Source organism: Triplophysa rosa, linkage group LG8, assembly GCF_024868665.1.
Source record: "Triplophysa rosa linkage group LG8, Trosa_1v2, whole genome shotgun sequence".
Classification (NCBI taxonomy): Eukaryota; Metazoa; Chordata; class Actinopteri; order Cypriniformes; family Nemacheilidae; genus Triplophysa; species Triplophysa rosa.
The window spans coordinates 7,349,905-7,368,166 of NC_079897.1; the positions used below are offsets into that span (position 1 = coordinate 7,349,905).

The following is an 18,262-nucleotide window of genomic DNA, read 5'->3' on the forward strand; positions in this document are numbered from 1 at the left end:
TTGTCAATTCAAGTTTTGAGTTTTTGTACACGCTGTCCTGCGCTTGGGTTCTCCTTCCACGTCTCACCACATTCGTGACACCAACAAATCACAAAGCACAGATGATTACTTTTTCTCCCACTGGCTATATATATATATATTTGTGCATGTTTAATTTATAAGGTCAGTAAATGTTCCTCTCTTTTCTTCACGTCATCACAGTTTCAGAGCAAACATGTCTCCCAGCAGGCTTTGGGGCCGAATCCTCTCTCGACCTGCCTTCTGACTGATATCTCTTTCTGGGCAGAGGTGGGTAGTAACGCGCTACATTTACTTCGTTACATTTACTTGAGTAACATTTTGAAGAATATGTACTTTTTAAGTAAAATTAAAAGTGTGTACTTTTACTCTTACTTGAGTAAATTTCTAATAGAAAATCTGTACTTTTACTTCGTTACATAACTTACATTGCGTGACGTTCCTTCGTTACTTCATTTTAAAATATGCATTATAAAATGCGTTGTTTATTTCAAGGTTGTCGTCTCTTTTTACGGGCATTCCCGAGTGATCGATTCTTTTGAGTCGATTCTTTGGAAAGCATTAATTGAACAATTGGCAAAACCATTTGAATAGGCTAATGAATCAGTTCAAATGATTTGTTCAGTTCGCAGCACGATCTGAATCATCTGAAGCAGGATTACTCACTCCTCGTAGCGCGAAACTTAAGAACACGCAGAACACAAAGAGCGTTGGATGAAGTGGATATGAATCTATATCTATACAATCAAAACTGCAAATGTGTCATATTGTTTGCCAGCGATGATAAATGCCCGCCATTTGCGCGCACCCGCGCGACCTGTTCGTCAGACACAGCAACATGCGCGTTACCTGTCAGACACAGACGTGGGCTTGCAGAAATATACATTTGAAGAACAGAAGGAAAATAACTGGGCGTGTGGTTCACTGTTTACTGTTTGTTTACAGGTAAGAGCGTTTCACAACACACACGTGACACAACACGAGAAAACATGAGCTTTGTTCAAAAGTGTGTATTTCATTTAAGAGAGCACTGCAGATGTTCTAGATCATCTTAGGAAATGCTCTGAGTTTAGTTCATGCTTTAGTTTGACATGGTCTATTATTCTAAATAAGTTTTGTAAACTACATTGACATCAGGACTAGATTAAATTTACAGAAATGCTTGTCTCTTCTGTGTTTGTCTATTATTTAGTCTCTCTATATATCGCAAAGATATCTGCTTATGATAATTAAAAATATTGATTAAAATGTAATATTAAAATATTGGCGTTAATATTAATTTAATGTAGTAGGCCTATATAATCAGATACTAAGTAACTAGGTACTTGAGTAGTTTTTTCATTGCATACTTTTTTACTTTTACTCAAGTAATTTTTAAAATAGTGACTTTTACTTTTACTTGAGTAACAATTTCTCTAGTTACTTGTACTTTTACTTGAGTAAAGATTTTGGCTACTCTACCCACCTCTGTTTCTGGGTCTGAAACCGTGCATGTCACTGTTTGTCATCCATTAATGAAAAAGCGATTCCACACGCTCGTTTCTATGCAAGGAAACCGTTGCGTGTATTTGCGGAAATTCGCAGACTTGTGGGCCGATGAAAGCCGCCTTTTCTGCTCGTGCGTCCCCCTCCCCCTAATTTCCTCCGACTCCACATGCAGGGCTCTGAATAGGCCTTTATCTCTCCATTTGCCAAGCTCTTATCGGCAGAAAGGAGGAAATCATGATTCCCCAGTTCCATTCTCTCCTCCTTTTTTTAATCTATCTGTCTTTATATCCGCCTTCTTGTAATATACCCTCAACTCTCATACTTCATGACTTTATTTTAGCGTGTGCTGCCTGAGGGATCTGTTTTGATGTTAATGCTTTCATCAGAAGGATTTTTTTGTGCTTTGGTCACCCATGTATATCTCATAATATTAGCGCTTGGGGGGGTTCGATCTAACAAAAGGAACGAGAAAGCTAAAAGACACTTGCATTGTGTCAGCCCCATTCTCTCTCTCCTTCTTGCTCGCCTGCAATTCTCTCTCCCATCAAAGGTGAGAATTGTAATGTCTGTCTTCTTAACCTCAGGGAGGAAACGGCCAGCCTTCCTCCTCAGTGACTGTGAAGACATTATCTTCTTTTGAAAGCAAAGGTCAAGTGCTAATTTCTGTGCTAAAGCACCTAATGTTTTCTGGCATCCATTATTAAGAGGCTCAGAGACAGAAAGAGAAAGAGACAACCTGGTCACAATTAAAGCAAATTTGAGCAGCACTGAAACAGCACAAGATAATGACTATAGAAATACAGCGAGAGAGAGAGAGAGAGAGAGAGAGAGAGAGTCATGAAATGAACTATATAATGAATAGTAATGAGAAATCTTTAATGTTTGTGAATGAAAGCTATTCTTTCATTCGTATTTGGTAAGGTTTAAAAACAACTCTTGTCTTTATTAAATTTCATTGTGCAGAAAAGCTAATTACGGTTTTTGGTCCACAGAAGAAAGTAAATGATGGCAGCATTTGCCATTTTTTGGGTAGACGAAAACTGGAGACTGAAAACTTAAAGGGGTCTTAAAATACGTGTTTTTCTGTGTCTTTGGTGTGTTATAAATTGCCCATGCATGTAAAATTGCAAAAATTAAAGTGTCGGAACAAAAGATGCATTCTATCTCAAAGCGAATGCTCACCCAGACCTGCCTGAAACGCCTCGTGTAACCACACCCCCACAAATCTACGTCAGTTCGTGGTATGATTTAACCAAGACCGCCCAAATGTATACGCAAGTAAGGTGGGCGTACCTGTCAGTACAATTGCTTTGGAACCTGATGTTCCAAATATGGTAAGAGGTGTTACATTTCCGTCACACGCTTGCAGTATTCGACCAATCACTACACACTGGTTAACTGGCCAATCATAGCACACCTCGCTTTTCAGAGCGACGAGCTTTGTTAAAAATCTGCGTGTTTCAGAGAGGCGGGGCAAAGAGGAGATACAAACATTCACAGTATGTGTAAAATACAGCATTTTTGAACCTTAAATTGTGTATACACATTGCATTACATCTAAAACAAAGGATAACATTCGTTTTTGCCATGTCATATGACCCCTTTAACTCACATACAATCACATACCTGCAGATATCCAAAACTCTGCAAACCAGTGGAAGTAATGAAAAATAACTACTTGAGTAAAAAATGAATTAATTGAGGTCTGTTTCAAGCTTCTCACTCGAAAGTCTGATACTTTATCCTGGTTTTTATATCTGTTTGTAAGGTTTTGTTCCAAACCAAAAGAAAAAATCAAAGCAGAAAGAGAGTTCTGAGGAAAAAAATATTAAAGAATGGGAGTGGGAGATGAAATAAAAGAGTTTTGTTGTTATATACAGGAGTGTGCGTAAAAACAGTCCTCAGCTAATGGGACTTTAGGTTTGGTTGCTATAACACACTGTGCCTGTTTTCTGGACCTGAAAGGAAGCAGCTTTCATTTTGTTTGTGCTTTGTCGTCTTGTTCCTGATGCTAACAGGGTACGCGTAATTTGATTTAGCTATGCTTGGGTATTCATCATCAATCTGTGAGCCGGGTGAATCGGACTGGTCAAGCATGTGAAGAAAGAGGAAGTTCTACCTGATGAGAAGAAAGAAAGACTCATCTGTGCTTTAGCTCCACTGCACATTCTCCCATCAGCCTTTACTGTAAACACAACAATCTATAAAGACAGAAAGCCTGTCTTTGAGAACTGAATTAGCACTATTTTAGCACTTTTCAATCCTATGCCTGGTCAATCTATCTAAAAAAAGGTGGGTTGAATATAAGTCAAAAAGGGACAAACCCAACAGCTGGGTTAAATGAACCCAGAAAATGGTTTTGACCCAACATTAAAAGAAGCTAAAAGAACCCACCATTTTGGATCGAAAGAACCCAGCATAGCTTCATCTATACCCAATTGTTATAATAACATAGCATTTTTAGAGTGCGGTGTTCTGGTCCATCCATCCACCCGATTTGATTTAGACCGATCAAAGTAAGTGGAAATGCAGAGGTGAATGTGAAGAGCTCACGGTCAGTGTGTTTGACATCGTCCACGCTCACTCATCAGATAATAAAAGTCTGACAGTGAGTCTTTCTCTCTCCATCTCTGTGGCCATCTGTGAGTACCGCTGAGACTCCAAAGTGTGCTCCAAAGTATCACTGCTACATGCTTTCTTACTCAGCGCGTTCATTTGTCACATACGTATACTGTCTCAAATCGCTATTAGCGTTCAATGCAACATCAGTTTTATGAAGCAATTCATAAATTTCTGTGGATTATTAATAAGATATTTAATTTCAGAAGAAACCTTGACAATGAGAGCTTGGATCGTTAGCATGATTTATTGATTATCTTTGAATATCTGCACTAGAAAATAACCAAGTACATTTTATTTATGAAATATTGTTTATGCAAAATAAAAATATGAGGCCATAGTTGTTGTGTACAATGTTTGTGATTTGTACATTATTCATAATGTAATTTAAATATATTTATATATTATATACTTCTTGATGTTTGTTATATACTTATTATAGCACTGAACATTTTTACAGTTTCTTCTACTGAGTTTAGTGAAGTTGTACAGCTGACATCATCATGCATGTAATAATGAGCTGTGAAAGGTCCTGAGAGCTGTGACCTGTGTGTAATGTCATGTCACACTCATTTACCAACAGAAAGAGTTCAAAGATCACCCGGCGAGAGGGGAGAATTCACTGCACCAGCATATCTTTCCATACAAATGAATGAATTCCAATTAGGTTTAGCACAGAACACCTCTAATGGGGCTACCAATGGTCTTGTCAGATCACAGATCACATCACACACATCTGAAAAGTCAAAATTGACAGGAATTATATTGACTGTACATTATGGCATGTTTTGAGAAGGAATGCAATAGCCCAACAGTCCTTTACGGATGCCCAAAACGGTTTAGTCACTCATTTTACACATTTTAGTGTCTCGGCCCAAGACTATTACACCATGGATTTTATGCATATTTATATTATTTTTGGTCTTTAGTGATCCTCGTTGAATTTTTCATATGAAGTGATCTGCAACACTGAATTTAAGCCACAGAGAAGCTCTAGGTAAGCTCCAAGAGCTTTGTAATATTCATTCAATTTGACTGTACACTGCAACTGCACAGCGACTGTATTGAGCCTTGCATTAAAGACAATCTGAATGAAGTGTTATCAAAGTGAGAATGAATTGTTACATTTGCATCCGCAGTAAATCTCACTCAGTATCCTATTACAGAGCTGCAGATCTGTGGAGATTTTCAAACATCCACTCAGATCTATTCCCTGAAGTATACAGCACTTATTTACATTCCTCAACACTTTTCAACTGCACACACAATCTGAGACACTCAAGACGCTCTCCTAAACAGCACGCTCTCTAGTTGAGAAAGTACTGAGCGAGAGATGTCCCCAAAGTCTCGCTGAGCGTTTTAGAATTATGTTTAATTTAAGGGGAAACATCCTTTATTTATTTCTCTCTCTCTCTTGCTCTCTCAAGTCTCACTCTTCTCTCAAGTCTTCTCTTCCAAAGGACTGATGAAGCCTGACTGTGACATCTGGGGAAATCAAAGCTCTGCTCCCATCCTACGGTAGAGGAACACACTCTCACACACGCACACACACATGAAAGCACACTGCTTTCAGTACGTGATTCCTCTCAACCCAGCCTGAACGCTGAATGAGGAGTCATATTGAGTTCTTCTGCTCCCAGGGTGATAGCATACTCTGCAGGGATCCAGAGAAACTAGATTACACCATTAACCATGAAACAGAGAAATAGCTTTGACATGAATCTGGTGGAGATATACAAATGCAAACATGCACGCTTAAACATGAATACACATACATAACCCCAGGAAGTTATTGATAATAGGCAAACATTTTATCCTAAAATATCAATCTTTGTCATGAAATTGTTCTCGAGCCTATTTACTATTACTGTTTTCCTTAAGTGGCAAAATTTGAGAAGAGCTCAATCTTTGGGTTCTGTCGATCACCTCAAGTGCAAATGAGATGAAAAGCTTTGATTGATACCTGGTGAATATATTTATTTGCCATCTTTTGAACTTTACACCACATGAAATAGAGCACTTTGTAATTTTCTTGTGCTTTTTGGGTGTTTTTGATTGGACTTCATGACCAGAACTACTTTTTATTTTGGGTGAATTCCCAGCAACGTTGTCACAACGCAGGCAACCGTTTAACCACGTTGTAACAATGTGATCAAAAGGATGATGCTTCTATGTTGTGGGGTAAAGGTTGTCACAATGCTGGCACAATGTTGTCTTTTAACCCGTCTTCGGAGCCATTGCTTTATGTTGTGCCTGAGTTGTAAATGACATTTCCACTTTACTGTACTAAAGCGCAAATATCAGCCGTAAAGTTTAGAGTATTAATTATTTTAATTATAATAACTGTTAAGAAGTTGCATAATTTTCTATATTGATGTTGTGGCTACAAACAAAATGAATAGCAGAAATTGGTAACACACAGAAATTATTTGCTATGAAAGGATTAATAAAAGAAATCTGAACATTGTCTCACAGTTGCCATGGCCCTTTAGCATCACAATTTTGCCAACATGTAGAGGGCAATGTTGCCAAAATGGAACGTGGCACCAACATTGCCACAACATAAATGTGTTTGCTGGGTCCTTTTATATGCTTACTGTGATCCCTCAAACTAAATAGACTAAACTGAAGAGTTGTTTTATACCTGAGGAAAGCCTAACAATGCAGCCCAGAAATACCCATGTGCTGTAATGTTTATGAGAAAAGTTATTTTGAAGCCGCAAGAAAATCGATGTCCTTATAATGCTGATGGGTAATGGCAACATTAGCGCACACAGTTTTAATCCAACACAATTACATGACAAAAAACTATTTTTTGTTTCTGATTATGTGCAGTCCCTTGGATCAAACACATGACCTTGACATTGCTTGCACCATGCTCTAACCACTGAGCTATACAGGAAATTGCATTTTACCAAAAACTGTATGTTTCGACATCGTACAAATTTATACAAAACTGACACCTCATGAAATTACGTTATAAAGTTACATTTTTCAGAGAGATCAGGATGTTTCAATCCCTTCGCTATGTAATAATTTGACTAACCTCTCAGCTGGCCCTTCAGGATTAAAAAAATATTATTTTAGAATGAAATTGTTTAAATATTGGTCTGTTTTTCCTTCAAAACGGATCACAGTACATGGAAAATGATCAGCGAGCCACAAATTCATGAAAAAGAAGAATTTACTTCTTCACTGGAAATCAAGTAATCATGAAAAATGTTAACAATTACACAGCAAGAACAGACACATTGTGATATAAGCAGAGCGAGATTTTGGAGAAAGTAGCAATCAAATGAATCAAGTTACTTTAAATGACATTTATAAGACTTTAACATACTGTGTGTTCATATGATAATTAAAATGATTTAAAAAAAAACAAAGGCAGATGAGTGACATCAAAGAATGGTCTCCCAAGGCCAGTGAAAAGAGCACGTTATAAAATGTTTGAACATGTTTGAGACAAAATAAGCATCTCTCTTAGCCCCTCCATCCATCTTTGTGTAACTTCATCTTGCCCTTCCTGTTTAGTCGAAATCTTAGTTTAAATGTCATGAGGGGAGAGGGGTGTCTTGGCCAGAAAAGCTGGCATTTAATAAGCCCCCTGATTTACTCCCATCTGCTGGTAAATATGATTTTGTTTGGGCTGTGAGGTACTGGACGGGCTATTGATTCAGCAGTTTCAACTGATAACTGGAAGGGAAGAATGAGGAGAGGAGGATAAAAGAAAGAAAGGATTAAAGATTTTCTCTCACTGACGTCCTACAATACGAGGTTAAACTGATGCTGATACACACACTTTCGTAGATCTATTCACACTATGTCAACCTCGGCTTGAAGACTTTTTGTTTCTCATTATTCATTCGAACTTCTTGATCGTTCTTCAAGGAGTGGCCTACAGCCTGCATTAAAGAATGACAGCCCTGAACCCCATGCCTCCAGAGTACTGCTAACATTCTCAATGCCGGGCCAACATTTAATATGACATTTCAGAACCGGATTCATAGCATATCAGAAGAAATTCCCTAGACTGGCTAGCCACAGTGAAAGTACTTTCCGATATCTAGGCCTTTGACTTTGCATTCATATTGATTTCTGGCAGCAGATCTTAACCATGTTCCTGGATGGAACATGGACCTTGTGAATGTACCCTACAGTCAGATTATCCGAATGTACCAAGCTGAGTTATCGAAAATGAGTGCTTGGTCAGCAACAACACATACATAGTGCCATTTAAGCTATGATTTATTGATAAGATAGCCAAAAAAAGATTGCCCACCATTACACCACCTCCAACAACCATTACTGTTGACATAAGGCAGGTCCATGCACAGTATTCATGCTGTTGGTGCCTGATTCTAACTCCACCATTTGTGTGCTTCGGCAGAAGTTAGGATTCACCAGACCAGGCTAACATTTTCCTTCTTCACAATCAAGTTGGTGTACCAGTGCCCTCTGCAGCCTGAGCTTTCTGTCCTTTGGCTGACAAAATGGCACCCAATGTGGACTTATATAGTAGCCCATTTTCCGTTCTGAGTTATGTCTATTACCATAGGCTTTCTGTCAGCCATTTTCCGTTGCTTAGGCTCATCCACACAGCAATTCTGTTTGCAGAACTTCTTCTCAGTGGATTTTTTTTAATTCTGAGACTCTTTAGGCTATTGTGCATGAAAATAACAGATCAGCAGTTACATGAATACTCAAACAAACCTGTTTGACACTCAAAATCACTTTTCCCATTCGTGCCGTTGATTTAAAAATTATCTGAAGCTCTTGACTCATGATGTTATGCCAGGGTTCTTCAAAGCTTGCCCTGGAGAATTATGTCCAACCTAGATCAAACACACCAGAGCAAGCGAATCAAGGTCTTCAGGATCACTAGGAAATCACAGGTAGGTGATCACATACGTAAGTTCATATATATAGCATTTGCGAACATTTGACCACAACTGTATCTCAGAATTTGATTCTGAGACTTTAGCATGGTTTTCAGAGGCAGGGTCACAAATATACATATACTAAAACATAACACACTAAAATGATACTGAAAAGAATCTAATAAAATAACAAAACAGATTTTTAAGTACCACTATACATTTAAAAAAGCTTAAGAAGGGTTGTTGTTGATAATTTTGTGTACACAAAATGTATTGATTGACCTATGTTATTCTTCTCATTATAAGAACACAGAATGACCTATACCTAGAGGCAATCTTCTGAGCATCAGAACCACACAAATGTATACATATGTATGATAAGCCAAACCTCTTCATAACGTAGGAACAGAACATCTTTACCCAGCGATAGAGATCTTTAACTCAGCCAAGCTGAGAATGAAATCTTGTGACTGAAATGGAATTACCATTTGCTTCACCGCCTGCAACTCTGCCTCTAAAAGCAATTCAATGCAACTCCTGCTGGGGAGCCAGCCGGTCTACGACTTGCTGTATTCACTGGCAGGCGTTTGCTGTTGCTTCTGTCTTAACTAATTCTCTCTCTTTCTCGCCCATTTGCTGTCTGCTGGGGTTACACCATAGGAATAAATCACTGCTCTTGGTTCATTTAAAGAGGCTGTGCCATTCTGCCAATGCTCAAAACTGGAAACTTAGACTTTGAAATATCAAGAGCATAAAATTAAATCTGGACCTAATTTACATCATTTTATCTCTCAGTTGATTCTTTTATGTGTATTAAATGGTACCTTAGCTTCTATTTATTTACACCCAGCTTCTGGATTTAATTTCTTCATATTTACTTCTCTTTACGATATGTAGTAACCACTGCCTAAATGTACTGTATGTAAAGCTGTGAATGTATGTAAAGCGCTATATAAATAAAATTGAATGTAACTGACACCCCATTCTCCTGCAGTTTCATTGTCCACCCCAACAGCTGCAGCAATTCTCTACCAAGAGACTGCTACTGCAAATGGCAACTGCTCCAGGTCTATATCTCGGTGGCACACTTCAATCCTCACATCCATGTATGCACTTATCTAACATCTACTCTTTAATGTTATGAAGCAGAGACAGGAATACCCAAGCTATGAATGCCTATTGTCAGTAACACTCCTTATATAAGGTATTCAATCATTTTACCCACAAATACAAACAGTTACTGGACAGCAAGCAACTGCATTGTTCTTTTCTGACTTATAAAATCAATACTGCAACCACAGAATATTGACTACACTCATTTGAACATACTGTACATTTCAAGATATCACAAACTCATGTAATCTGCAAGAAGGATGTGGAAAGGGGAAGATATATTAGACACCCTATTTATTTAGGGCGTCTGTTAGAGGAGGAATTAAGAGGTCTTTAGTATCCAACTAAATCTCATGAAAATATTATGTTAAGGATTGTAGTACTAATACTTTGATTTAGGGGTTTATATAAACAGCCCACTACATTTTCCGTCCATCCAATTCTCAAATGTACATTCATAGAATCAATAAAAGGCGTGTAGAAACATGTCAACAAGCTGAGTTGGCTTTCATTAAAGTTTCCCAAACAGATTGTGGTTAAATCAAGGTCTGGTTTTTCAGGGTCTGGCTAGGTGTTCATCTGTGGTAGCTGCTGAATGCAGAATGAATGGCTGTTGGCTTTATTCTTCGATGTGAGAAAACTGACTGACAGTTAAGAAATTAATTTGTGTTCAAGCTGATTTTGAGCTGAGTTAAAAAAAAACAAGGCGTTTAGTTGTTCATTGACGTTGTAATTATGGAAAAGCATTTTGATCGGTGATCCAGAGAAAGATCAGAGTGGAGGTTTGCTTGAATAACCAATGAGAGTAAATTAATTTATATAGGTCATTGGCAGTAATTAAAATGCGTCCATGCTGTATTGTATGTTTCAGTTCAATAGTGGTCTAGTGGAGTGTAAATTGATTTGATACAAGCCGTTGCTGTAAAGTCGGTCTGCAAAGTTGTATGGGTAAACACAAAACATATTTACAGGTAATGACAAGTATGTACTGTCATTTTCAAGTATGAACAAGACAAGCTAAAAAGTTTACTGGTAGATTAGAAGAACATACTGTATGAATAAAGATCAACAGCTTTTTGGATCCCATTGGACAAAAACTAGAACATTAAACTCACTACCGAATCTGCCTGCCTTCATGCAGGAATTTGCAGAGCAGAGTAACAAGAATAACATTTCCATGGTAAAGAATCTCTTATCAACAGATTATCATCACATTAGTTGACAAATACCACTCACAAAAATCCCACATTTCCTTCCATCGCTATGCTTTTAAAAAAAGAGTTGCCACTTTCAAAGTCAACTCAAGAGAGTACCTGAGCCTTCAGAAAGTCAAAGATGTCCTTGTTGTTTGTTCATATACTGGAAATAATCAAACAATTTTAGAGACATTGAAGGCCTGCCTTTAGTAACATTGTGTTTATGAACTATTCTCAATAAACTACATTGTAAACCACATCTAGGACTTCACATCATTGGTGATATTACAACTGTCTAAGATGCTGGAAGACCTTGAAACATGAGATATGAACTTTCAGCTCTGTGCTCAGCATATAAACAACTACAGATAGCTGTGATGGACTCTTTTGTCTCTCAAGGTCACATACTGGACGTCCTTGATGAAGCAGGCCTGCATCATGAGGTCATGGTGAGAACGAACAGTCAGCACTGCTGCAGAAGGACAGCCACACTGAGGGAAACATTTAACCACCTTTAACATCTTAAGGCCTTGTCCACACAAATACGTTTTCATTTAAAAAGGCTTTGGCCTTCTGTCCACACTGAGAGTGTTTGTGTCAACAAAAAGGGAGCTTTTTGAAAATGCTCTCCAAAGCGGATATCTTTCCTTTAGCTCAGTGGTAAGAGCATCCTATTAACAACGCCAAGGTCATGGGTTCGATCCCAGGCGATTGCACATACTTAGAAACAAATGTATAGGATAATGCAATGTAAGTAGCGTCTGCCAAATGCATAAATATTGTGTGGACTGTGAAAACGTAGGCTTTCGAAAGCAGAGGTACATTTTTTATTATGTGTCACAGTCATGTAAGCCATTCAGCCTGAAGCAAGATGGACGATGCTGCAATGGAGTTGTTTTCATGCGCTTTTACAACTTTTGCCTGACGGAGACTACTGTACACATATTGAAATGTCTTACGTTTTACTCATGCACAGTAAAGGAACAGACATTTTAGTGTGAGAGCAGCTTTTGAAAAATCTAGTGTGGAAGAAGTGGGTTTTTTAGATGAAAACAGTTTTGCAAGACAAACTAGGATTTTGGATATTTTCTACTTCAAACCTGGAAATAAATGTCTGGAACAGCACTCAAAGTTAGACTTCTGACCTCACTCAGGGCAGATCGATCAACTCCAGCCTCAGGGAGCTGAAACCTTTAAAACAAATTTTGTATACTAGTATTAGTATTTATTTAAGTATTTTTGTGTAAGTTTTATTAATTAAAATAATAAATGCTATTTCGCCACTCTTAAATGTGTCATAAAATGTGATTGTCTGGAATGCATCGACATCAAAGGGTTTTAAAAATTAAAAAACAAGTTGTTCTGGACCGGTGTTGTTTACATCTTAATGGTATATATGGGCTATTGAAGGATGCAGGGTGTCATTTTTGTTCTGTCTAATGACACTGCAATCTGTTTGTTTGTTTAAAGGGCCCGATATACGTTCTTAAGTCATTTTTCTTTTAGATAAACTATAGCAGAGAGATGGAGTGTTTCAAAATAAACTGTCAAAACTGTCCTAATACAATTAACATAATATATATATTTGGTATTTTTATATATATAATATAATATATTATATATATATATTTATTTATTTATTTATATAAAATCTGAATTCATGTTTGAGAGCTTCCAGACATTTTAGCATTGTTACTTCTGCACAGCTTGTTTGAGGACTTCTATTTTGTTTTGATGGCCAGGCTTTGTTCGGGAATTTTCTGCCCTGTCCTATTGGACCAATGGTATGTTTTTGAGCAGGCAGCTATACGCATTTTGTGTGGTTTTGTTTATTTTATGATCTGATCAGCTCTGGTTGTTATTATCCCAGTCTGGTTTTCACACAACTGTGTGTTTATGTGTTAGTGAGTTAATTGTCAATGACAGCCAAGCTCTCTGTGATGGCTTGTTCGTACATATTTGCTTACTTCATCTTCCTTATCTCTCTTAAAAGCTATTTAATAAAACATAGTCTTTCAAATTGCAAACGGAAATAAAATGTAGAAAAAAATACCAAAAATAAAGTCCAAAAATACAAAGAAGGTACAAGAACTTGCCAAGCCATAGGAGCAGTTTACATGCCACAGTTAATTGAAACGTAATCAAAACTGTATGTTTAACTAAAGCGAAAATCTAGGAATATTTTAGTGTAATGTGATGTATTTCTGATAAAACCTGAAGATTAGCTAAAATGTCTAATATCTGAATCTATAGTGTCACCAAACAAATTTTCTAAAATATGAATTGCTTTTAAACTGATTTTAAGAACACCTTCCCCATCTATCACTGGTCAGCTAACCAGATAGTCCCACCCAAACTCACACCCCTTTTTTTTGATAGCGCAACACTATCACACTGCTATTCAGGGAACTCAGGGAATTTACATATTACTTGTTAATAGTTTATTTCACCATTTACATAATCTATCTTTAATAATTTAAATCAAAATAATATATCCATAAAAAAATTCTCAAAACAATTTAATTGAAGCCAACACAATATCAAAATTGACGCTATAATAAATATTAAGCTACCTCAATAGACTAACTATCTAAAGGTTTTTCTTGATTCTCAGATTGACACGTTTAAGGTAGGTAATTTATTACATTTTTGTTACAAGTATACAAAAAATGCTTGTTTGTGGAATTTTATGAAATACCATAACTAGCTATTAACTATTACTAGTCATTTATATACAAAATATTTTACTTACGGTGATTTAACTGAAATAAATGTAAACATTGTATGTAATAGATATGAAAATGTATTTTTCAGAAAGAAGTGATATGAATTATCGTTCCAAGTGTAAAGTCACAGAGGACAGTGGGCCAGTGGCTGAGAGCCAGATGTTGTCACATACCAACGCTTCCTAATGCAGAATCTGATGACACATGCAAAAGACAGTAACATTCGTTCAGTTTTTTCCATCTTTCCATATCCAATATTATACATCTCTGCACAAAAGCAGCTGCAGTTTCAAGACCTAACTCGCCTGCATGGTCTAATATTGCACGAGTTAAAGCTCACAAGCGTTTATGTGACACTAAGAATAGTGCAATCTGCTTCAGTATTTCTCTTACGCATGCGATAAAAACAGCCAACATTCACAATCTCAGCTGTATCCATTCCTAATATAATTACTGTTACTATATGTTTTGTAATACCATGACAATTACATGTTTGATTTATTAAATAGTACTGCATATACTGTATGACATTGTACATTCATAAGGAATGTTTTATTTTTTATAATATTTTTATATTTTTTGCAGTCATAAGTCATTTCAATTTGTAGTTGTGACTATACAGAATGCTATAAGAAGATTTCTAAAAATGAGAAAAGCTAAAAATAAAAAAAAACGCATTCCAACAATTAAAGTGCAAACGCTGTAAATGTTTGTTTGCAGGCTTCAAATTATTCCCTTGTGCTGCAAAGCATGCTTACCATTCCTCTAATTGCAATCCGTGCAAAGCAATGATAAACTAAATTCGGAAAATCTCTCCACAGATATTATGTTACATTAGTTCCACAGTTTAAGGCAACATCTGAGGACAAAAATACTGCTGGTCTATGATTATGTGCCGCTTTCAGTGTGTTCGTCGTGGTGAAGTGAGGAAAAGCGGCTTATTAAATCATATAATTAAAGGCAGCCCTGGGCTATGCTGTGGAAATCCCCGGGGTGTATTTGACATTATTTGATTGTATTGATTGAGACTGGAAAAGGAGAACATTAGACAGCTCTTACCTTAGAGACAACATCTGATATTAGTACAGATGTTTTTGGACATTTCTTCTTTAGGAAATTTTAATCTCTTGTTGTTAATGATAATAAATCTCAAGGATTTATGTGTGGTTGCTCCCAATAAGACTACAACTCAATTTGAAAACCACGGATCTTGTGTCTCCATTCTGAGAGGTGATGCTATAAGCTTGGATGGCCTTCCTCAAAGCATTCATTAAATGGTTGCTAATAGCAACATGCAGAAGAACATCTATGCGATGAATGCTCACACAAAATAACTTTATATTTCAAACTATAATTATAGTAAATAAAACATTGTAAAGATTAGTCAACATGTTCTTACAAAAGGCTGTACCAAACCAAAACTAAAATACATAAAATCTCACTGGTTTCTTAATACACACTCTGCCTTATTTTATGTGTAACCCACTCAGTGTGACGTTTAGAGTTTTATCCCACCCTGAACACATGAAAGAGCAATAGAATAGAATAGAATAGAATAGAAGATTGCTCAGTCCAACAGCTTACAGGCACGATTTTCTAATAAAACATTTACAAACAATATGGAACATGAGATTGTAATCATGTCTTTAAAGGATACAATCCTACGCACCATCAAAGCTTGTTTAGGCTACTTTACTTCGAGAGGTTTTACATCCGACACAACCTGTATGCAACTTCTTCATGTGTGATGGGGGCACAAAACTAAAGTTTGGAAAAGTAGCTTTCTCTACACATTTTCATTGAAACAACATGTATGCGTGCATTTCAACTGTTTTTAAGTAAGTACATTTAAATGAGATAGCATCTCGCTTTCAACATCCAAGCTTCAGATGTTATATTAACACAGACACGTTCACGGAGCGGCAACGCCGCCGAAACATCAACGGATTCAGACGTTAAGTGACAAACAGCATGCACAACAACTCCAAATGTGTTTTTGTAAAAATATATATATCTTACCAAATCGTAACACGTGTGGCATCCCGTGAGAATATCCCACACACAGTAAAAGCAGAACAAGCCTGATTTTCTCACGAGTTCTCAGAGGAAAGGAAATCGTCATGTTGCCTGTGATGCGCTGCATGTCATTCCCATAAGATTCCCACTAATATCTGCTGTCGAGGTGTTTTTGTTCAGTGGCGTTATCACGGCATGGTCACGGAGAGAGGAGAGGACACTCCATCAGCGATGCTCTGCGTGTCCGACTTACTGCGCAAAGGAGCAACCTTCCGCTCGGACGTCCATGTTACAGACGGCAAATCCTGGAGAAACCCATGTCTGAAAGAGTGGAGCAATAGAGGAATGAGTGATCTGAGGTGGTATCGTGGACCAAGAGGCAATCGCTGTGGAAATGCGAGCAGGCTGCTCATGCAATGCTCTCTACTGCACTGCTACACTGAAACTGACGTCGAGCCGAGCGCAGCTGAGCCGCTGTCCACTCACATCTTTATAGTACACTCAATCCTTAAAAACCCTCTGATGTGCCTGATCCTTGAAATCTGTTCAACGACATCATGTTCAGATACTTCCCTTTAAAATCCATAGTTAATTGTGGACAAGTTTTCTGTTATGCTAAAACTACAGACTACTTAAATATGTTAGGCTATATTTTCAGAAGAATTGTAGCAGTTGCACAAACACAAGCCAGTGCACCCCGCAAAACTTGCTTTACTTTTTCTTTATTGTGACATTTCTCCATCTGCATTTCATTCACGCTTACTTTTTATTCTAATTGTTATACTAATAACTTACATAGTTTTAGTTTGCGTAAAAACATTACCAAACTTATTGCCAACACACTAAAACTGTGATAACGTTGTATCCCTTTTTCAATTAAATGGCATAAAACATTATAGAAATGACCGGGAATGCAGCAGAGGCCATGAAAATTATTCATGATTTTATAGGATTAACACTAGCTGCAGTCTTAACACCGTCAATACAGACATACGGAGAAACCATAAAGGCGCAAATTGGTACTTGCACTGTGTATTTGGTGCGTGCGCGTGTGCAGTTGACAGAAGGTATCGTGAACAGTCACCAAAGCTATCAATGTCACTAATTTGATTTTATGAATTAAATTTAGTTCATTTCAATGAACACAAACAATATAATAAATAGCTTTTCAAATGCAGCCGTCAGCTGTATGCTAGCCAGCAGTTTGAAATAAAGGCCTTTCAAGCAAATGACCTAAAGAGTATGAGCGTGCACACCTTAAGTAAAGCGCAGTGTTCGAGTCTGTAGTCCTGCAGATGACTTCAGCACTATGGAGAGCGCTCGCGCTATTAAAGCTCAAAGCATCTGAAGCGCTGTCGATGGATGTCACCTCTCAGCTGAATGTACAGATACTCTTTTGTATTTTCACACTCATTAAAATATTTTCCCTCAAAGAAACACCTTCACTAATAATGATACAAGTGTCAGCCACCGTTTTCTGTGACCATGATTTTTTTCTTTGTTTCAGAAAAAAACGAAGAGAATAAAGATTTTCTTCTAAAAATGCGCATTATTTGATTTGTGGAATGTGTGGCATTTTATCCCAGCGGCTGGTGATTTGCAAAGTATTGGCTTTTGACCACCCACACGAAACTGTGTTGTAGTTTTTATTGTGCTTAGTTTTACATTGGATTTCTTGCACCTGTGCAGTATGAGTACTCCTCAAGTACTAAGAAACGTCTTTCGTTTAGCGTGTTGACAAAATGTTTATGTGTTCTCTTAGTTGTAAGTCGCTTTGGATAAAAGCGTCTGTCAAATGAATAAATGTAAATGTAATGTAAACGTATTAACTTCATCATAACCAGTCTTTGACTATCAAGGTGGCAATACAACCAGCGTAACATGAGAATTTTCATCGACGCACATGTATGCTTACATTGATCATTAAAGTCGGAGTTTTGTTTAAAGACAAAACACGAGAGGCAGCCTACATGCAGCTGTCGGCCATTCCGTTCTGTCTGTAAAATGACAGTTATTTAAATGTCCTAAAATGATTTAGGAAAAGAGCAGATGAAAGTGTGGTGAAGATGAACGTCCTCACCTCGGCTGATGGAGGCAGCACAGGCTGATAGAGTGTGTGAGTATAGTGGGATGGATGCAGGAGGAGACTCGGGCTCCGTGGAGGCGACACGCCTCCTATCGGACTCGCCGCTTAAAGACACACACAGAC

The 18,262-nt window shown here is 37.4% G+C and overlaps 1 protein-coding gene across 1 annotated transcript in view; it reads right to left on the reverse strand.

Annotated features, from left to right (window-relative positions):
• Positions 1-16,539, reverse strand: part of grik2 (glutamate receptor, ionotropic, kainate 2) — a 232,182-nt gene extending 215,643 nt beyond the window's left edge. The window contains exon 1 of the mRNA XM_057340538.1: positions 16,057-16,539. Coding sequence (XP_057196521.1) covers positions 16,057-16,180 — 124 coding nt within the window. The 5' untranslated portion in view covers positions 16,181-16,539. The remainder of the gene's footprint in view (positions 1-16,056) is intronic.
• Between the last annotated feature and the right edge of the window lie 1,723 nt (positions 16,540-18,262).